The sequence below is a fragment of the Prinia subflava genome, chromosome 11 (assembly GCF_021018805.1).
Source record: "Prinia subflava isolate CZ2003 ecotype Zambia chromosome 11, Cam_Psub_1.2, whole genome shotgun sequence".
In the NCBI taxonomy this organism is placed as follows: Eukaryota; Metazoa; Chordata; class Aves; order Passeriformes; family Cisticolidae; genus Prinia; species Prinia subflava.
The window spans coordinates 21,406,210-21,428,500 of record NC_086257.1 but is presented as its reverse complement, the minus strand read 5'-3'; the positions used below and the strand labels follow the sequence as shown (position 1 = coordinate 21,428,500).

Below are 22,291 nucleotides of genomic sequence, written 5' to 3'. Positions count from 1 at the left end.
TTGTGCAGACACTGCACTGAGCTGGGAGTGTTCCCAGCACAGCTGATGGCATCTCCAGGGTCCCCACCCTGTGGAGCACAACCTGCTGTGTGTATTTCAGAGCCAGCTCTGCAGAGGCAGACCAGCCCCATCACCCTCCCTGCTCTCCCTTACCTCCTTGGCCCACGCCGGCTTCTCGCTGGCATTTATCCCTTCTTTGTAATGGTAGAGGGGTTTCTTCTCTGCCGGCCTCTGGTCCTGCCTCTGCTGCTGCTGCTGCTGCTGCAGGGACACCAGGTAGTCCCGCTCCTGCTGGAGCTGCCTCTGCAGCCTCTCCGCCTGCCGCTGCTCCTCCAGCTGCTTGCGCTTGTACTCCTGCCCAGGAGAAAGCACAGTGACAACGTGCCCGGCCAGATGTACCTGCTGGGGTCAGCAACGGGGCCTGAGCATCTGGAAGGTTGTTTCCTGGCAGAGCTCACTGATTTGAAAGGCTTTGGGGACTGAGCTGTAAAGCATCCCCAAGGAGAGACAGCAGAGCCAACAATTCAGTTGTGCCTCTGCCAGTGATGCTCTGCAGCCACTGAACTGCCCTGTTTGGTAGGAATGGGGGACATGAGTGCTGCCAGGGAAAACCTGCAAGACCACTGAGGGCTGATGTCTGCTTAGGAGTTACCACTGACTTTGCCCCAGGTTTTTCTGGATAGAAAAATGAAGGATCAGTTCAATGAGGTGCCAAACATCACCTGGTTAAGATGGGGCTCAGAGTAACCTGGTCTAGTGGAAGGTGTGCCTGCCCATGGCAGGGGGTTGGAAAGAGATGGTCTTTAAGGTCCCTTCCAACCCAAACCATTTGGGTTTTATGGTCAGACAAAACCCAGCTGAAGCCAACTCCTCTGTAGGACCCATTAATTGATCCTGGGAAGAGACTGCAAAGCCAACTGTGTGATCTTTCTGAATCCCTACTGCTTTATGACTTTTAAGGAGTAAATAATTTTGAGAAGTCCTTTTAAAAGATAATGCCTTGTGTGAGGGGTTTTTTCCCCCAAATAAAATAGCAAGACAAAATGACCCCAAACAACCCTGTATATTAAGAGAAAAATGTAGTAAGAGTAACAGCTACCAGCAGTAAAAAGGATAATTCAAACCCAAATTAAATAAAAAAGAGGACATCTACAATGCAAACAGCACACATGGGAATAGACAGTGTTCCTGCGAGAAAATCGAAACAAAAGCCTTCACTCAGAACACAAAGAGCAGCATGGCAGGATGGGTTTGATGGATGCAGGCACACAACAGCTGGAACACACCCCAACATGCTGCAAACAGCCTCCAAAACTTCACAGCAGCAACCAGGGCTGCTCCTCTCACGAGGACACACACACGCCAACGCTGCCGAGGGGACGCGATGAGAGCCGTGCACCAGGAGGGGACCCAGCCCCGAGCAGAACAGGGGTCCAGGCATGCTGCAGCCACAGAGCTGGACAGGAGGCTCTGGGTGGGGTGGTGACAGCAGTGTCCCCCATGTCTGGGCATGTCAGGAGGCACCGGGGGGACACGGGTGCACGCGGGCGCATGCGGACGCGACACGGGCGGAAAGCGGCAAGCGTGGCCGTGGCCTCCCATTTACCAGAAGTAGCGCCTGCTCCTGCAACAACTGCTGCTGCAGGATCTCTAACTGTCTCTGCTCCTCCTCTAACTGTCGCCTGATGTACTCCTGGAGGCATGGGCAGCAAGGATCAAAGGAAAAAGAGAGAGAAGGTGAAAGAGCCAGTATTTCCGGAGAGGAAGGAGAATGAGGTGGGCACCCACGTCCGCCCCGCCCAAGCGATGTGATCAATCACCGGGCACCCTCCATCCCTGCCCAAAGAGCCCAGGGTGCCCACTACTCTACAAGAATGGAAACCACCGGGAAATGGCAAACATTACCCAAGAATAATACAAAATCTGACCCCAACAACAAGTGGGCGTGGAAAACCTGCATCGAGTGCCTTCACATCTGCGGGCCAGCAAGTGGATCCACACAGAAATAAACAACAGCAGTGAAAGCCACACACGCAGTGTTAACAATTAAGCAATTTGCTCTCGAGTGGCAAAAAATGAGCGTTTACAAGAGGATCTCTGATCAGAGGAGTCTGTGCTGAGGCATTGGCCCCCGTTACCTGCTCGTGCTCCGCGCGCCGCCGCTCCTCCTCCCGCCGCATCTGCTCCTCGTAGTGCCGGCGCTGCTCCCGCTCCTGCTGCTTCCGCAGCTCCTTCTCCCGCCTCTGTTGCTGTGGGGGGCAGCAGGTACAGGTCAGCACCCCCATCCCTCTCCCCGGGAGCTCCAAGTCCTTTTTCTCATCGTTTTTGGGGTGTCCCCTTGCCCACAGACCCAGAATGCTCCCACCCATCCACGGAGATGCCTTGCCAGCAGGTCCGTTTGGGTGGCAGAGGGACTCCTTGACCCATCCTCACACACTCTGGTGCTTGGCACTGGCTGTGGAGAACCCACAGCATCCCCTAGCCAGAACCAGATCATTTCTTCTCCCACCTGCAGATGAAGCCACGGGGGCAGTGCACTGTCTCCATGTTCCAGCACGGCAAAGCAGAGGGTTAATCAGACCTCAGACACAAGGGAGCTACACGAGACCATCGCCTACAGGTAACACATCTCAGCCCCAAACCCACCCATGAGGATGAGGGAGAGAGCCGGGGGACTTACTGCCTATTGAGAGGGAAATGCATCCCTCTATGTTTGCTGAAACCAGAAACCAACAAGGAAGACTCAAAGTCCAAGGGTTTTTCCTTTTTGAAGCACCAAATGAGCAGGATGGGACTTCCCTTGTTATTCTCAGAGCCTGCCCCGTTCCCTCCTGGGTGCATCCCTGCCTGCTCCACTCTGCAGCTGACAGCAGTCTGGGGAGTTTTGGGGTGATGACAACCCACAGCCTGCTGTGACCACACCAATGCCTGCTTTCAGCCCAGCCTAACTGCTGCAGCTGCCCAAACCGGGGAGCAGGGCTGGCAGCCAAGCGCTGCAGTGCTGCACAGACAGGGCAGCCCTCACTGCAGCACTGCAGCAGCAGAGGGCACTCAAAGGCCGGCACAGGCTCCTGGAGCCGCCTGCCTGACTCCATCCATCACCTCCATCATCCCAGGAGAGCCACACGCCGACGGGAAGGCGCCCACTGAAGCAGAAACCCGGCCCTTTTTTCTCCTTTTTTTCCCTTTTTTTCTCTCCCGCTGCCGACACACGGTGGCTGAGCAGACTGCAGAGGGAACTGCTGGGGAAGCTGGACATGCCCTGCACTCACTGCATCGTGGGGAGGGCTGGAGCAAGCAGCTGAAAGAGCTGCCTGAGCATTCCAGAGACCAAGAGGCCTTCGTGTGAAACTGCTGCTCTGCAGGAACCTGCACTGTACAGATGGATTTAAAATCTGTACCTACCTGTAAATGCCTATATAGATACTGTGTTTTCCTCCATATTCTATATATTTATGTCTCTGTGGAGATACACATCTACAGATATCTTTACAGATAGATATTCAGGAAGATAAATCTATCTACAGATATTGTAACAAATAATTAAAGACCCCAACATTTCCATCAGGAGCCAGTGCTTGTCCTCCTCACCCACAGGTAACATCCATGGACTCCTATGATTTCCTTGAGCTGCAGGACAGCTTTAGTGCCACCTATAGCCATATTTATTAGAGTCATTTTTATTCACCTCAGGGAAGGAAAAACTGCATCCAACCTGAAATACCCTGCCAGCTCCACACACAGGTGTGCCCCATGCCAGGCACAGTCACTGACACTGCCCAGGTATGCAGGGGATGCCTGTGCCACCCTGTGTGCACACACCTGTCCTCGCTGGCAGCAGGGGAATGTGCTGGGTGTAGCTTTTGGAACTCTGCACTCGAAATTGCAGAGGGCTCACCACCAGGACACGGTCACTCTGCAGCATTCCTGGTGATATACAGGATTTCTTGGCTTTGCCAGTGCTCCCTGACCTCCTCAGGTGATGGTCACTGCTCCCACGACCTCTGAAGCACAGATCTTCAGACTAATGTGTTGAATTAATGTTACCCTGAGCTTCCTGTCACAGTGTGGTCACACTGGTTTGGGGGTGGGTTTTAATGGCCGGCTGTTCTAGTTCAACTATCACGCTGCTGAATAAAGCACATAATGCTTGTGTAGGCCACAGCTATTTCTTAAATAAAAATGACCCAAATGGTCTTCACTTCCAATCTAGTAGACAAACAAATCCAAATCCTTCCAAAGAATGAGGCAAAAGCAATTTTCCCAAGGAGGGAGTAGCACATCATCCCTCCTGGGTACCATGTGCCCTAGTGAGCTTGCCTCTCTTCTGGCTCTTTCCTTCAAGGCAGTGTCTCACCATCACCCTTCTGAAAGCCTATTTAGCTCCAGGACTGAGAACTGAGGCCCACAGGTATCATTTTCCTTCAAAGGCAGGCCTGATGCTCTTTTGGATACCCTAAGACCCCCTGCACCCTGCTGCAGCCAGGCTCCTGGGGCTGAGGCTCTGAGCAGGATCCAACACACACATTTACAGAGGCCAGGAGTGCAGCACTTCCCTCCAGCTCCACAGCACATTTGTCAGGTCACATTATAAGCAGGTCATTTGTCACAGTGGCATTACCAGCACCTTCAGCTGAACACTGCAGCCCAGCAGAGCAGGGTTGAATCAGCTGCCTTCCCTCTATGGCCCCACTGCAGCAGCTGGCAAACATCTGGGGAAGACCTGGCTCTGCAGTGGGCAAAGCCTCCAGCAATGCCCCAGTCTCCCCAGGACTAGGATGATGGGGACTGTTTTTGAAGGAGGGATTTGGATCAGGGAGATGCAGCTGAAAACAAGAGTATGTAGAAACACAAAAAAAAAAAGGGGGGGGGAAGATTCAAAGATGTCTTTCCTTGCCTCCTTTTCTCCCTGTTTTCTGCCCTCCCTCTCCCACTGCAAGAGCACACTTCCCACATTTCTCCAAGCCTGAAACTACTGTGTGTATTTACACTATCCAGATCCATTATTCATGCAAGGCAAGAGCACCAATTAATTAGGACTGCATTTATATAACTCTGCAGGTGAAGCTATATGTAGCCGCTTGTAAGCCAGAACGGGATCCTATTTGCACTGCACCAGATATGACAGGTTTTAAATATTGATGAGAGAAGACACACGAAGGCAAAACCTCTGGTGGGAATGCCCTTGGAGGCCTGGCATGAAACAAGGACTTCAAAGAGAAAGCTCACTTTGCTGGATCAGACACATCCTGGGCTACGAGCAATGAGAGAGCTGCAGCTGCCCCTCAAACCCCGTGAGCTCAGAGAGGCACTGACACTTGCAAGAAGAAGCTCCTGGAAACCCTGGCTTGCTGCTGCAAACACCAGCATGAGCCAGGAAAGAGGTGGAAGGGGAATTCCAAGTGACAAATGAAAACAAATATTCTAGGTGGTTGCGTTGTTGTGACAGGCTCATTTATCTGAGCCACCAGGGAAAGTGACTGTGGCTGGAACATCATCTTTCCTGACACACCAAGCACTGGAGCATGGAGAGGTGTTTCCCACTGGTAGAGAAACTGGGTCAGAACCTCCCACCATGGCAAGCAGGGATCTGATTTGCTCTGAACCACTGCAGAACTTTTACTCGGGATCACCATGAAGGGATGCCCTGGGCAGGAAAAAATCTCATGCTTCAGAAGCTATGAGCCCTACATGTTTCCTGACCAAAGAAAAATGAAAGAGACACGAGGTTTAGCTCGTACTTGTACTACAGGAGCTGCTGTAACAGAACTCTGCTTGGAAATGGGTGCAGGAATGTTGTTGGGACTACTGCAGTGTCCCCATGTACTGTGAGGGGACTGCCATCTCTAATGACAAGGTTCCTAAAAGCTACAGGACACCTGCACATGCAGAAGAAAATAACAAACCACCATTTTAAATAACCTGAATTTACTTATAATTAACTGCTGATCTTTTTTTTTGGCATTGCTTTGTAAGAGCTTCTAGTCCACGGTTTCTGCTGGTTAACATTTATAGGAGCTTCAGCAATTTTTTATCCCTTGAACATCCAGCTCCTTAAGTGTACTAACTGAAACCTCATATGCAAACAGCAAGACGCTTATATTTCCCTTGTACATTCCCTGTAAAGATCTGACCTTCATTTTATGCCTAGAAAGGAAAAAAAATCCACAATGTGGCAGAAAAATGAGGTTGTGTAGCCCTCTCTGACTGCATCTGCCCACTGCTGCCAAGGGGTCTGCACAGAGATTTGTTTTGCAGGATCCCTAAGGCTCCTGACCCCAGCATGTGTTATTCCTACAGCTCAGCTGGAGTTTTGGTGGTTAAACCAGTGCATCAAGGCTCATTCTGTGCCAGCAACAAATGGAAGGCTGATTAGGGAACTATATATATCTAATATATGTATATATAGGGAAAAATTAAAATATATTCAAGCCTATTCACCCTTCTGCATGACACAAACATTTTCTGCAGTGCTGTTGGATCTATTGATATTTAATTCTCTAATTTGAGGGTTAGTTCTGGTGCACATTTTGAATTCATGAGACCAGCTTTCTGCAGGAGGGAAAACAAAGCTGCAACTCTGCTCCCACGAAAGTCCCGGTTTCAAAGCTAGCTTGGGCATTTTTACTTCCACTGCAATTAAAGACAGCTGCAAATCTGAATCTCTTTGGAAGAAGATTCAGCCTCAGAGAAGGAAATTGGTCAGCTCCTGAAAAAGGAGGCCCAAGTGTCCAACAGATGCAAGCAGACGAGCAAAGGATGGCAGCAAGGCCTCAAGGGCATCAAGAAGGCAATAAAGAGACCACCAGAAGACCTCCTCACTTGACTTTTTTCTATATACATTTGATGTTATTGTTAGAGCAGCATCAGGAGATGGAGGATTTCCCCAAAAAAGCCCTAACGTGGGAGGTACTTTGTGAGAGGTTCAGAAATCCCCATTTAGGAAGATCAAGGTGACAGAAAAAATGAGATTGCTTCATTTTAAGCTCTGTTAGATGAGATATGAGAAAGGGTAGGAGCTGTACCCCTGCCAGTATCTAAAGACAGCACTGGAAAACCACCAAACAAAACTCCTGAAGGTCTGCACTGACAGAAGAATGGGCCAGTTATCCCACTAAGGCCTTTCTTCACCTCTTTGGCTCTATATCTCCAGCACAAATTAAGTCCAGGCATTTCTGAGCTTGACATCCTTCTACATCAATCCTTTTGGAGCTGCACTTGGGCCCAAATGCCAACTCACTCCCTCAGCCTGGACACCTCCACAGCATCTTATGATGAGTAGGAGCTCTTTCTGTAAACACAGTAATATGTTTGGCAGCTTGAACAGGCTGACTTAGGAGACCCAAAGGCCACCAGCTCCAAGGGTTTATTTGTCCCGGCTGCTCTACTGTGCTTTAAAGGTCAAATTTATTTTGAAAACACAGTAATCTGAGTCTTCCACTGGTCTCTCCTCCCAGAGATCTGCTAGTACCAGTGCTGCCTGCTGGAGGCACACCCCATCTTAGTCAGACCATAAAGTAGCACGGAAGAAATCCTGTTCCCATTAACCAAAATAAATCCCCGGCCAAGAGTCATCAACAAAAGTTAGTGGTGTAGGAAAGAAAAAGCTGGTGTAGGAAAAAGCAGCAGAAAAGCAGGAAAAAGAGAGATCCAAGAGCATCAGCCTGGCTGCTGCTGGGGCCTCTGGGTGCTGCTGGGATGGGGATGGGTGCTGCAGCAGCACTCCACATCCATGCAGTGTGCTGGGAGGCTCAGGGCAGCCACTCCAAACCCAGGGCAGCTGTGACAGCTGCTGTTGGCTACCTCTGTCTACCCATCAGATGCTTCTCGTCCCAAAATATCCAGGAAGGGCAAGGACCAAACTATATCCCTGCAGCAGTGATGAAACTTTGATTTGCTACTCCTTGCATTTATAGATTTTCTGGTCTTGCAGACTCAGGGCACCTTGCAGCTGGCAAAGGCACAGCCAGCCATGCTGGGGAGCATCTGTCCTCACCACTGCCACAACTCACCACGTTTGAACAGAAGGTGTGTACCTCTTTTCAAGGACTCCAGCTTTAATCCTCACCATAGCAACTCCGCTGCTCCTTGCTCGCCATGCAAACGGTGTCTAATAGAGAGCAGAGCTCATTTCACTCTGTGCTGGATGCAGGTGAAGCTGAACCTGGCCAGGTGGACCTGAGGAAATGGGCACCTGAGAAGATGCTGGGGCTACCACAGCTGCCAGCTGGCCCCAGCACCTGCCCTGATCCTGGCTGAGCCTGTGGGACTGATCACATCAAGGGGGGCAGAGGATGCTCTTCAGCTACAGCCCCACTGCTTTTCCCCACTCCTCTGACATGGCAGGAGCTTGCAAACACCTCTTGGCCAGCTGTGCTCCAGCACATCTCCCTTTCAACTGAGGTCCAGAAGATGTGAGGCAGCTGGGAAGAAGGCAGGGGGTGAAGAGCCCAATGGGGCTGTTCAGAGCCACTATAAAAGGCATTGGGTTTAAATCCTGGCTATGGTGGCATTAACTTTTAATGACTTGGGGACACAACAGAAGGGAACTGGCAGAGCCCAGGGGACTGAGCACAGCCTGGCCCAGCAAGGCAGCAACTCTGTAGCTCAGGGCAGAGCTCTCCAGCTTAGTAAAGGGATTAATCCTCCATTCAAAACCTGCCTGGGAAGCAGCAAAGGAGAGAACAATTTTCTTCTATGTGAAGTGAACATATTAATACAGCAGCAAGCATTGTATTCATTACAGGATTGCAGTTAATCTGGTGTCTGCTTTTATTCTGCTGTTGTTCTGCTCCTGTACTGCTTGCAGCAAGCAGGCTGGGACAAAGGCAGGACCAGGCCTCCTTACAACAGTCCTCACAAACATCCACTGGGGCAGGGGATTTTGGGGTGCATCTATGTGGGAACCTTGTCCTCTCTCAGAGCAGCTTGGGTTGCCATCCTTGGGTTGGGTGCAGGTCTCTAGCAAAGCCTGACCTACAAAGTATTGAACACTTTGTGCTCTGACAACATGACAGACCTACATATTTACCAGACTGAAAAAATGCTTTGCCTGGGATTTGCCTGTGTTGAGTTTTTGCCCTGGAGGGGCTCAGAAGACCACCTCGAAGAGGAGCCATCCCATCACCATCAGCTGCCTGAAATTCCTTCCTGTCTGTGCCCCTGGCCTGAGGCATTACCCAGTACAGGGAGAGATTGGTGACCAGAGTAATAGACCTCTTGCTTGTGCAAATTAAGGGGGTGTATGCTCTAATGGTCCATTTACCACAAATCCTTTTATCAGACATATTGGTGACCTCTTCAGAAAGCTAATTTAATGACCCTCAATGCTTCAATGAATCACCTGGGCTGAGTTCAGGGCAAGGCAATGGGTGTCTTTTTGCAAAACCCCAACAAAAAAGCCCAAGAGATGGGGAAAAGCCCCTTTATTTTTTGGTGAACTTCTTCAGTACAAGAATCAGGAGCTAAAGCAAAAGCAAGCACTTTCTCCAGAGCACGTGGCCAGGCTGAGCAGCTCAGGGACACCCAAAGTCACACGGTCAAATCCTGCAGCTGGATTTTAAATGGGGTGGATAATTTTATGACCGATTGCATTTGTGGCTGGTATATTAAGACAAGGGTAATGAAATCTTATCCTTCGGGGCACAGATGGATCATTGCACCAGTCAGGCACGCATCTGCCCTCCCCTGCAAGAGAAATTATAATTGGCAGGGACAGTAAGGACTGAAGTTGAAATTAGGGATTAAATGGGACACAAATGGCACATGGATCCAGGGATAGGGCAAATGGAGCTTTTCAGCTTCTTCTCAACTGTAGCAGTCCACAGGAGCAAAAAATAACAATGAACTTGACAGATGCTGGATTGCCCACCTCGACTGAGTACAGCTGTCACCCCAATCATGGGCAAAATCTGCTCAGCAGTTCAGGGACCCATTTAGGTTTGGTATTGCAAGGGTTTATTTATAAATAAACAGTTTACCTGTTTATTTATAAATACTTTTATTTATAAAAGTATAGGTCTGCCTATGTAGTGTACTTTTATTTATGTGTTGCTGTGCACAACAGCAAGGACAAACTCAAGTTGAACTTTACTCCATTTTGCTTTGCTCTTGTGACCTGTGGTTGTATTACCTTCACAAAAGATATAAATAAACCCTTTACAAAACCAGCTGTATTATCTTCACAAAAGTTGGTGACACTTGCTGTGATGGGAGAGTGGCTGGAGGTGGCTTTGCCAAACGGATGAGCGGAGGGGCTCGACCAGTGTAACAAAACGTTTGGGATTACTGACTTAGACCTTAAACCAGGCTGAGAGCAGCCCCTTGGGACCAGAAATCCCGCTGCTCCACCCCAAAGCAGCTCAGCCCTGGGCAGTTACCTCCTCCAGCCTTCTCCTCTGCTCCTTCTGCTCCTCGATGCGCTTCTGCCGCTCGGCCAACAGCTGCCGCTTGTGCTCCTCGTTCTCGCGCTGCTGCTGCTCCAGCTGCTGCCGCCGCAGCGCCTCCGACCGCTCCTTGTTGGCCAGCTGCAGCCGCAGGAAATCCCGCCGCAGCGTCGACTCCCCGGGCAGGTTCAGGATGGAGCTGCACACGGGAGAAGCGTCACAGGATCCCCTCCCTGCAGCCCTGAGCCTCCTGCCTGTCTGATTTTCCTCTCCCCTCTCCATCCCCGCGGCACCCGAACGCCCGACAGAGCCTGGGCAGCAGTGGATGGAGGGATGGGGGCCTGCAAGTACCAGGGAAGAGCTTTGCTCATGGCTCACAGGTCATTTACTCACCAAAAAGGAAAGGTTTCCTTTACATTAGGTTTCTAACCAAAGCCTCTGGTGCCGCAGTGGCTGGCACACACTATATTTAGCTGTGCACAAAGCACATCTAGCATGAATCATTGCCAGCTATTAAAATACTACATTATCTCGGTGAAATAATGGAATAACCTGATACTAATTGCAACGGCTCTGAAAAATGTCACCAAAGAAAGTTCCAGCCCCACAGTGCTTGCAGCAGCACCTGGGAGGTTTCATGGTGAAAAATTACATGGAAACAGGGAGCCACATTTGGATGTAAGGAACCACATTTTAAAGAGTTTTTTAATTTCACGTCACATTTCTCCACATCTCAATATCCACATTCCCATGACAGCACCATGCTGTGCTGCAGATCCCACAGGCAATGGGGTTTTCTTCCCCAGCTTGTGGTTAAGGTGATCCAGAGCATCAGTTTATACCCACGCACCAGCCGGCAGCAAGAATCTCCTCTGTTCTGCCAGGGAACAGGACTCAGTGCTCAGACTGTCCTTTTTCCTTTTCCAGTTCATATGAGCCCATAATCCAAGCTGATTTTATACAGAGCTAAAGGGTTGCAAGGGCACGAATGAAATGCTGATTCTTACCTCGGCTCTCCAGAGTCATTTTCCTCCTCCTCCTCCTCACTTCCACTGTACTCGTACTCTGTCTCATCTAGGAACAGAATTGCTCATCAGTGCCCTTTGCTGGATTCATTTGTTTTTCCAGTGGCTGAAAACCCCAGAGCTCTGAAGGCAGAACAGCCAATTCTCTTTACCTCGCATGACCAAGAATAAGCAGCATTACTGCTTTGCATTTCGTGGTTTTTTGGCCACAAGGCCAGGGGAGCACCAGCACAGTGGGCAGCAGCCCTGACAACCACGGCCCCTTGATGTAAAGATGAGGCTGTCCACGAAATAAGAATTTATCCCCATATGACAGTGAGTGACCCCCTTCTTCAGGGCGGTTCTGCAACAGGAGGTGCACCACCAGCCTGTGGAGCCACAGTCACAGGAAGGTGGGATTTAACCAGGGCTCTGAAGGCACCAGCTCCTCTTTCCCTAAACATATGCTCTTCCTATGCAAATCCATGTAATTTCCAGGCAATGAAGATATCTACATAAAAGCTCTCTGCAATGTTGTGTTACATACTGCAATTTCTGTTGGGATATCATCTTTATCGGATGAAGGGAATTATAGTCAAAGAAAGGCTTGCATTTATCCAATTACTCTCATCTCTAGGGTCCAACCTTCATTTGCCAGACTAAACACATTTAATACTTCATTGGGATCCCATTTTATTGTTTTGATTGTAGTGAAATCTATTACAAGGGGCTGGAAGGTACGCATGAAAAATTAATTCTGCTACCAATAAGAAGAGAAACAGCAACATATTAATTTGCCAGATTCTACAAATGAGCTTCCAAATTAAAATTCAGTTCACAAGCAGCTGAATACTTTAACAAGTTTCTTCTGCTATCTGATCCTTCTTGAAGAGGACTTTGATAGGGCCTGGAGAGTTCACTGAAAACATGCAGTTTAATAGGTTATTCCTAGTCAGCGGAATTGCTCTGGGGCAAGGGTCTTATCTGGATGTTGGTTTGCACAGCTCTGCTCATCGCTGGTGCTGCAGGGATGTCACGTAGATCAACACACTTGGCATGAAATACGTGAGCTGGGGAAAATTCAGCTTAGCAGCTTCACCCTCCCACACGCCAGCACGGATCTATGCAAACGTAAATTTTATATACACGCTTTAATGAATCGAAGCTTAGATGTTCCATGTGGAAATTACCACCTGGACTAAAAAAAAGGCATCATTTTTCATTAGGGAAAAAAGAAGTATTTAAAAACACTGATTTACTCTAATGACAGTCACCTGTCTGCTTTGCATGAACACCCATTGTTTAGTTACAGGTATTTATTTTCATTTCAATGACTGAGACCAATCAAACCAAACAAAACAATCTGTCTCCAAAACCACACAAAGCGTGGTCACACAGAAGATCACACCTATTGAATTTAACAAGATTGCAAACAAACTCAGCCATCTGAGGGAAACTGGTACTGAGACCATGGGCAACCCAGTCCTCTCTGTCTTCCCTCTTTTACCCACAAGCTTCACCTGCATGGATGTCCCTTGGTCTGCACTAGGGACCCCCAAGCTTGTGGCAGAGGTCAAGGGTTGCCCAGATGGGGATATCCGAGCACACAGCAGAGATCAAGAACTGCTCAGAGTGCTGCTTCTTCTGCACTAACCCTCCTCTCTCCTCCACTGACCTTTCTCTCCTCGCTTCTTTTTAGTCCTGTCGATGTGGTCCTTGAGCTGGATGCGGACCTGCCGCTCGTTGGGCTGGTCTCGGATGAAGGGGTGCTTCATCAGCTGCTCCGTGGTTGGCCTCTGACTGTGGTTCTTCACTAGGCAGCTCTCAATGAAGGACTGAAACTTTTTAGACCTGGTCAAGAACAGGGAAGGAAGGCACAGAAGTTACAGGTGAATGCATCGATTCTCATGTCAGAAAGTGAAAAAAGACTGGTTGGTATTTGAAGAGATTTTTCTCAGTTCTCATTATCCCAGAAAGCTGGGAACCATCAGGGTGACCAGAGAACCACCAAAGCAAGATGACACCAATGGCAACCAAGAAAAAGCAAGGGAGTGTTCTTGCTCCCTTCCCTCTGAACCTGTGAAACTGCAGGTAGAAATGGCATACAGCACACACAGATATAAACACAATGCCTGAGTGGACTGTTTCTCATATTTTATAGCCCCCTGGGCAGTGTTTCAAGAGATCAATCTTTGTGAAGGTGAGTGGGACGAGCTGGGTTAAATTTCTTTTGGTTTTTTTAGGTGTAGGTCCCAACACTGCAGGGCTTGGTAGAGCTCAGGCAACCTTTGGGCAATGCTGCAGCCTGCAGCCCTTCCCTGCTCTCCCAGCAGCATCACAACCCACCAGGTCCAGGGGACCACCAAGCCCCAGTCCCCCAATCCAAGAGACTGGGACATGCTCCTTTGACAGAGATGGGAAGAGAGCCCTGCCCTCCTCACAGCCTCCCTGCCCACAAAGTTACATTCAATCTCAGCTAAAACAGTTTCAGCCAAATCTTTAATTAAAAAAAATTGTCTTAGTCTCAAGTGCTGCATATCCAAAGTTTTCCTGGAACTAGTTTCACCACATTATAAGCTCAAGAGAACAGGGATTTAAAAGAAACGAAGATATTGACAGGCTACTGTAGTCTATGTTGCTTTAGCAAATAAGAAAATGAATATAAATTAATGTCAGAAGCCAACAGATACTACAGAATTGCATTAGAAGTAAAACAATAAGCTTTCAGGGATTTTACTTTTAAGCTGTCAGACTAAAAGTGATTTATCTTTTAAGTGCTAATCCATACAAATTGAGAAGCAAAAATAAAATATGCCACTGGATCCAATTAAATCTTCCCTCCAGCTCTGCTAATGAGCAAATCTGCCTTCCCCACCTTGCCTTGAGAAACGCAGTGTTTCAGTGTACCCAGAAGGGACAATCAGTGTGATGCTCAAAAAAATTACACTTCTAAAATATGATTCTCCCTTGTTAGTGTGAAGCTGGAGAGCCTCCAGTCCTGGATGTGTACTCCAGAGCATGTGCAAATACAGTACAGGTGAAGCAGCTGCAAAGTTTTCCTCCTGGAAGGGATGGGGGTCGCAGTGCCCTGTCATGCCTTAAGACACCTTTGCTGCCTGAGCAGCTATGGACAGGGATTTCCCATCCATTTTCCAGCTCAGGCTGCTGCATTTCTCAAAATCTTCCTCTCCCAAACAAGCCAGCCTGTCCAGTGGCACAGTTCAGCCCCCTCTGGAGCTGAAGACCAGGGCTTTCTCCCTGGCTGTGATCCAGGAGGACTCCAGCACATTTCATCCCCTCCCCAGGCCCAGGCCAGCCCACCTTCCTGAAACACACGTTCCTCCAGCTCCTGGGGTTTGTAAAGCTTAAATCAATGTTTGCAAAGCCTCTGCAGCTGCTTGGATGAAAAGTGGTATCACAGTGCAAATATCACCTCATTAACAAAGAGGTTTCATGTCTTTTACAATGCAGGACTAGAGAAGGTTTATGGGAACAAAATCACTGAAGTTCGAGTTCATTTTGCCTGCAAACAGGGGAAGAGGAAAATAAAGCTTCATTGCTGGCTGGCTTTAATTGGGAAAGAAAATGATACACCAAAGACTTTAATTTCACAGCAACACAGCACTGTTTTAAAAGCTAGCTTGAGGATTCAGCAAGCAACAAAATTATTTTCCTTTCTGCAATTTTTAATTGAGGGCAGGTTCCCATGCCAGTGTTCTCTCTTTCCTGACTTACCCTCAAAGGGGCTGGAGTCCCTTCACTACTTTTACATGTAAGGAAAAAGATGGTCTGCCTATGTAGTGTACTTTTATTTATGTGTTGCTGTGCATAAAAGCAAGGACAAACTCAAGTTGAACCTTTCTCCATTTTGCTCTGCTCTTGTGACCTGTGGTTGTGAAAATCAGCCCACTGACTGCCAGGGAGCCACCCCAAAAGCCTGGTCAAACATCTCCACTCTTCCTGGGATGGGCTTGCAGAATTCCAGAACTCATCTGGCAAGGCCCAAAAGCCTCCAGCTGAGAAATGAGCCAAGGACAGCAAATCTGCCCAGTGCCACATTGAAAATGCTGTAAAAATTTGCTTTCAAGGAGCTGGTGGAGCTTCATCTGGATCCTTTGGAGCTTTCCACTGCAACGACAGCTTGGAAGATGAACAGAGGTCTGAGCTACCTGAGGTACACATGTCCCAACTCTGATGGACACCAGGGATGCCTACTTGTTCATGGAAGGGTAGCAGAGGCCAGGTGAGCACCAAGCTGCCTCGTGAAGCTGCAGTTTTATTTCACTCTGGCTTCCCAGGAGATCCCAGGATGCCACCCCTGGCACAGGCAGAGCACAACTCTGGGCAGACCAAAGGAGCCCAGGCAGACCCACAGGATGTGCAAACCTGGGGCAGCTGCCAGGTGTGTGTGGGAAGGTGGTGCCCAGGAACAGCCCACCTTGCACCAAGCACATCCCACGATTGTAGGGCAGGGACTAAAATACAAATTCCATCCCAGCTCCACTTTTACCTTAAGGACACGGGGAAACATCCTGCTCAAAATCTGCCTTCATCAGCTCTCCTCTGCCCGGAGGCTGAGGGAGTCTTTGCTGAATAAACAGCACTTTTGTATGAAAAATAAACTCCCAAGTCTCACAATCCTTTTTGTGCTGTAGGAGTGAAGATAACAAAAGAGCAGACTGGTGATCTGGCAGAAAACAGGCACCTACACTATTTTCTCAGCTGACTAATGGTATCCTCAAAAGGTCGTGCAAAGAGAGCAAGAATATCTAAAACCCTCTGTAGAGCCAGCTGGGAATGGTCCCTCTCCTCCTGGTTTGGTACTGGAGCAGCTGATGACCAGGCTGACAAAACTGAGGTGCCTCCTGCCAAAGCCTGGGTGAGTTTTTAGGCTGGTCCTAAAAGCCCAACACCATGCATCCAAAGCAGAGGACTCCAAGTCCCTCTTGCTCTTCTGTCAGCAACAAAACAGCTGCTGCTGTTGTCTCAAGTATTGTCAGTACATACCATGGGCTCTTTTCATTTTTACTGGTGCATAATCAATAAGATACCAAGCAAAATTTCAGGGATTAAGGCAAAGCTTTCCTCTGTGAGCTCAGCCCATCTGGGAACAAGGGACAGCACTGTCTCTCTAACATGTGGCAAATCTTTCCTGACTAAATCACTGCTGAACCTGGGGCAGGAAAACAGCACAAACCAAAGACAAGTGTTTTTAAGGACTCCACTTCCATCAATACAGAACATACAGTAACAAAACAACATCTGTCTGGGCTTCAGGAATATTTTTCCTGCGGGTTTTTATTGGCATGCCTCACTTTCTTCCCTTTTTTTTTTTTTTTCCAAAACAGTGATGTATCTTTTCCTGCAAAATTTTAAAATAAAGCCCAAACTAAGTACAAATCTCTGCATTCCTGGGCCTTCAAGATAAACCATCCTCTTTATTTTTTCTTTTGGCCTGGATACATGTTTCCATTTGAGAACGGAACCTAACTGGAACAAAAGGAGAGCCAAGCAAAGTGTCATCAGACAAACTGCCCTGGAAAAGCCAGCTCTGCTCTGTGAAATGGCAGGGTGAGTGTGTTACTCTCTCTGCATACCAAGGAAAGCCTCCATCCCACAGTGGATCCTTCACAACAAATTTCCTCTCCACAGGAGAACAAAACCCAAACCTGCACTCACCAGAGTGGTGCTGGAGACCATTGCCATCCCCAAAATGACACAAATATCAACACCGTGCCCCCAGCGTGCTCAGCTGCAGGAAAAGGTTGCTCCAGAAACATTTTTACAGTCCCTAAAGATTGAGAAAAAAACTCACCACTTCTTTGATTTCAACCTCGGGGCCGGGTTGCGGGGGATGAGGAAGAGGGCTCTCATGGGATGCATGTCACACAGAGCTGCAATTTGTAAGAAGAGGCATTAAACAGAGGCACAGACATCCCACTGGGAGATCCCAGTTTCCTCTGAGGCTGCCAGACCCTCATGGCAGGATGGCTGCAGCACCAACCCCCACAGCCAAGCCCCAGCCCCGGGGCTCAGGTGAGGGCTGATGTGCCCATCCAAGGGCTGGGAGTGTCCCCAGCACTGCCAGGGTCACTGCAGGGGCTGCCTGGGGACATCTCTGCTGCTGCAGCTCCAGGTCCTCAGCACTGCCAGGATCAATGGGCCAGAGCAAGGGGCAGCCACACCACGTGGCACAATGTTCTGCTTTATTTACTTGCATTTTCCATCAAGGGCAGTCCTGGGATAACGCTGAAAGCTGTGGCAGTGTGACCTGTGCAGGTGCCCCCAGGTAAACCCAGCATGTCACTACCAGTGCCACACCAGCTCTGAGGTGTTTTACCTGCTCCCAGTCCTCCACCCCTTCTTCATCCCTGTTTTATTTGAGGAAAGCATGTCCCAGAGTGCTCAGAGATGTATCAGGTGTCACACAGGTCTGCCTTTGCACTGCCCACCCTGCCCCTGGGCCATGCTGCCCTGGCAGCTTTGTCCCCACGGGTGCTACAAGCTCCACCTCAGGCCAGGGAAAGCCTTGGGGAGGTGTTTCTTGCACAGAGCCCAGCTCAGCAAACCCCAGCACGTTGTTACAGCCCAGGGATAATGAACAGACTCTACTCACGGGGAGCACCTTCGGCCATCTCAATGGCTGTTATCCCCAGAGACCACAGGTCACTCTGTGAAAGAAAGCACAGGGAGGAGAAATGCACACATTTATTTACCCTGTTCCCAAGCCTTGCTCAGCCCTGAGTCTCCTGAAGGATGAGAGCAGAGACAACACACGTATTTGGGAAACTTTGATTTCATTCCTGTAAATCTCCTCCTCCCATTTTCTCCCATGCTAATAGAACACCTGAATCCCCAGCTCCCTGCCAGGCAGCAGCAGTGAGCTGCCCTCCAGTGCCTCCTCCCCACCCCAGCATCACTAATGAGCTGTGGCTGCAGCCCTGTAATGAGCCCTGGTGGATGGACTGGCTCTCCTGGCAGTGCAGGAAGCAAAGGCTGTTCGTGCCCAGTGAGAGAAAGTGAGCACAACCCATCTGCTGGACTGGGAACACGACTCAGACCAATGCTGGTGCTTTCACCTAAGGCTGGAAGGGATGGACTGTGCCTTCCACCCCTCCCCTTGCACATCCAGCTATCCCTTGCCCTGATTTCTGCCATGTCCCTGCAGTCTCACTTCACTTTTCTCCTCTCCAGTTCAAGAATTGCTCCTTCTAAACTGCCTCAAGCCTCTAAACCGACCATTTAGTGAATAAATCCCAGAAAGGTTGTTTGTCCCAGTACAGAGTCCCAAAAGCCCAGTCAGAGCTGGAGAGAGCCCCTAGGAACCACAAGCATCTTTTCACAAATACCCTCCAGGAAAGGCAACTTCATTTCCAATTTCAAGGCACTTTTCCTCATTTTTAGCTCAAGTGCTCCCTCAACAAATGCTGTCCTTGCTACACATCTTTGTACCTGCTTAAAAATTCTCTCTCAAATCTTATTTTCAGCCCTTTCACAGCACAGTCTCATCCATTCTTTGTTTCTGGTCAGCTGGGATTTCTGCTGCATACTTAATTATCACAGTCTTTCCACATGATTCAGCACACATGACCCCTTCCCTCTGGGTTGCCACTGAACTCCTTCCAAATTCCTAATGTGTCTTTCCATATCGAGGTGCCCAGTATTATATGCAAGATGCCAAGTGATCTTAAAGCTGGAGGAACACAGAAAGGGATTATCATCTCTCTAAGTCTCCCAGAGAAAGCAAAAAACTCAGTGGGAAGCACACATTTTATAATAATCTGGAATTCAGGATTTTTCTTTTGAGTGGTTTTTATTTTTAAGACTGAAAAGCCTTTCACTCCATCCAGCAAAGGGATGCTGTGCTAATGTATTTGCATTGCCTTGACTTGGGAAGGAAAGCAGGCTCCCTTCTCCCCCTCCTTTTGATTCTAAGCTTATTGACAAGTTATCTCTAAAGAAAAAAGAAAGACTGGCTGGGGAAAAAAAAACAACAAATAACCTCAACAACAGGGGGTGTCTATTTGTTCATTTTTAAAGTGGTTTATTTATGTGAGGAGGTATTTACTGCCTCCTTCCATAGATTACACAGGCATCTCTTTCTGGCTAAGAAAACAGTGAGATCAGAAGCTTTTTGTCCAACAGATTAAGCCTGTGAGGATTCTTTTTCTCACCCTATAAATCTCATTTTTTTTGTATTCAGTATTTTAAGCCAGTCAGCTAAACCTGAGAGCATCTGATTTGCATCCCTTTTATAAGAAATAATCATCATTTACATCCTCCCTACCCTACTTCAAAGCAAGAGCGTCAGGTGCAAGGATGTGATCCGGGGCATGGACTAATGTCCAGTGGCTCCCACATCAGCAGGAGCTCTGAAAGCAGCTCTGAGCCTGCATGGAGCGTGTCAGCAGCAATCAGCCTCCTGTCCCACACCCCAGCCACGGGAAAAGGGCCAGAGCCAACTTCAGAGAGCCACGAGCATCTGATCCTCGGGGACAATAGAGGGATTCTGGTCCTGGAGCTTGTGCATCAGTCCACAGCATATTAAGTGCCCCAGTTATTCTGGCAAGAGGAAAATCCTCAGGGATTTCAGAGGGTGGAAAGTAGCCTATGAAGATATCAGTACTTAAAAAAAAAATAACAAAAAACTGTGATTAATGAGAGCGCTGCACAGGCAGCTGTCAGTGGAGAATGGTGAGAGCAGACAGTGCAGGGTGCAGCCCTGGCATGAAGCACTGCCCTCAGCAGAGCTGAGGAAATGCCTGTTGTAATTGGTTAATCAAAGAGTGGTAAGTAATTGGAGAGTAAACTATTTCTACATGTCCCCATCATTAATGATTTCTGTAACCCAGAGTCTGAACTCAGACTGGAGAGCTGCTCTCTGGAAAACCATCAGTTCAAAAGTTGACTGATGCACTTAAAAGGCTGCAATAGCAAAGCATCATTTGGCTTCTTTAAAATCATTCATTGCTCAAAAACTTCTCTGAACAATCAGTAATTGCAGCCGAAATTGTATCACAATGGTGGGCTGTGGCTCTGCTACATTGGAGTGTTCTACTTTTAGAAAGCAGCTCACACCAGAGGGTCTCAAAGTCCTTTTTGAACATCACCTTGCAAAGTGACCTCTCAGCATGCACATGTACAGCAAGGTTCACATATGCCTGAGCTTCCCCCCCAGAGCTCATATGTTAATGCCCTGCCCTCCTCTGGACACACTCAGTGGACCTTAGAAGATTTGGAGCTAGAAATTCAAGTTCTGGACACTTCAAAAATCCAAGGGACAAAAAACCAAGGGATATTTCTACAGATGTGAATCCAGAAACTTGTAGTAAGGCAGAAACAGGATAAACTTCATTAAGCTCTCCCTGCTTTAATCATCAGACCTCACTGTAGTTTGAATGGGCAGGTGGGACTCCTAACCTTCCTGTGGATCTGCTGCATGGCACAGGGCTCTGTGCCACATTATAACTCAGCAGCGATGTTGTGCTGCCACCGATCCAAAAATAAACTTCAAACAGGCTGGAGAGACATGTGAAAAGTAGGTCAGCCCCCTAAATGTCTGATTGTGTGGCAGCCTTCACATCTCCCTGCGAACATCAGCCTGCAGGCCAGAGAATGTGATTTTACCCTTTCTAAACCTGACCTGACTCCTCTCCAGAGTAAATAGAGCAAATACAGCTTGTTTGACTGGAGTATTTAAACACACAGCAGCAAAAAGCAGGGTAGCAGGTAGGAAGCCTGAGTCTGACACCTTTCTCCACACAGGGAGAGACTCCTACAATAAATTCGGATACGTGAACAGCACAACAAAGATTAAGCCTGGACCTGAACTGGCATCCCAAAATCCCAGAGCCAGAAAGCAGGAGGAGCCTGCACTGCCTGCCAACATGATACACTGAACCCCTGAGTGGGAAGGGCTCGTTCAGGTACCTTGAAGTCGTAAGTGGCGTCGGGGTTTTCATCGCAGGCGATGACCTCGGGGGCCATCCAGTAAGGCGTTCCGATGAAGGTGTTCCTCCTGCCCACCGTCCTGTCCAGCTGGGCACTGACACCAAAATCCACTGCAGAGGGAGACAACGGGGCGTGGTAAGGTCAGGGACAAACCTGAGCAGCACCCCGCTGCTGAATGTAAACCCTTGTGCTCATTCAGAACAACTCTGCACAGGCAGGAAGGGAAGACGTGGCTGAAGACATTCCTGTTTGATCTCTGCTGGCATCCACAGGGGTCAGTCAAGGACAAACCTGATCATCTGATGTCCAGGTTTTGTATGAAACCCTGTGCCTCTTCCCCCTTGCCAGGAGGCAATGAAAAGAAATCACAGCTCCTCATACTAATGAGAAACAGGGTTAGCAACATGAATAAGCAGCAGCCTTTGTTCTATGCTTGCTCATTTGAATTAAAGCCTGCCAAATACTGGTGGAAGCCTCATTTTTCTCCCTAAATTCTTGCTGCAAATGGCAGAAATGCAAAAGACTTAAGGAACTAAGGGCCAAGGACAAAGGCCCATGGGTAATGTCAAACAGAGAGCTGCAAAATGAAGCAAAAAATGATGAAATCAAACCAACGAGAGAATACTCTATGGTCCACTAACTGCACTTTGCACAACACAGTGGCTGGAGATTTGCCCTGGAGAATTTCCCCTTGGAGAGGAATCTTCACCAGCATAAAGCCCAATGAGCTGGTGGTGCCATCTGTTAAGCCAGGGTTTAATTCTGCTGTAAAGGGAGAGAGGAGGCATGGGAAAACCAGGCTTACACCACACACGACCAATGTAAGGGATCTTCCATCATCAGCACAGATTAATTGTGCAAAGACAGCCTTAATAACATCAACACTGGACAAGTGAGGATGGGAGCACATCATCTGCACTGATGTGCTGCCTCCCACATGATCTCCACACC

The 22,291-nt window shown here is 48.6% G+C and overlaps 1 protein-coding gene across 4 annotated transcripts in view; it reads right to left on the bottom strand.

Moving 5' to 3' along the window:
* Window positions 1-22,291, bottom strand: part of TNIK (TRAF2 and NCK interacting kinase) — a 149,934-nt gene that overhangs the window by 35,921 nt on the left and 91,722 nt on the right. For 3 of the 4 annotated variants that reach the window (XM_063408281.1, XM_063408279.1, XM_063408282.1), the window contains exons 7-15: window positions 21,320-21,450; window positions 18,006-18,060; window positions 17,205-17,283; window positions 13,065-13,240; window positions 11,393-11,459; window positions 10,380-10,584; window positions 2,139-2,249; window positions 1,607-1,693; window positions 154-354 (exon numbers count right to left, since the gene is read on the bottom strand). In XM_063408281.1, coding sequence (XP_063264351.1) covers window positions 154-354; window positions 1,607-1,693; window positions 2,139-2,249; window positions 10,380-10,584; window positions 11,393-11,459; window positions 13,065-13,240; window positions 17,205-17,283; window positions 18,006-18,060; window positions 21,320-21,450 — 1,112 coding nt within the window. The remainder of the gene's footprint in view (window positions 1-153; window positions 355-1,606; window positions 1,694-2,138; window positions 2,250-10,379; window positions 10,585-11,392; window positions 11,460-13,064; window positions 13,241-17,204; window positions 17,284-18,005; window positions 18,061-21,319; window positions 21,451-22,291) is intronic. The other variant, XM_063408280.1, reaches the window with a different exon arrangement.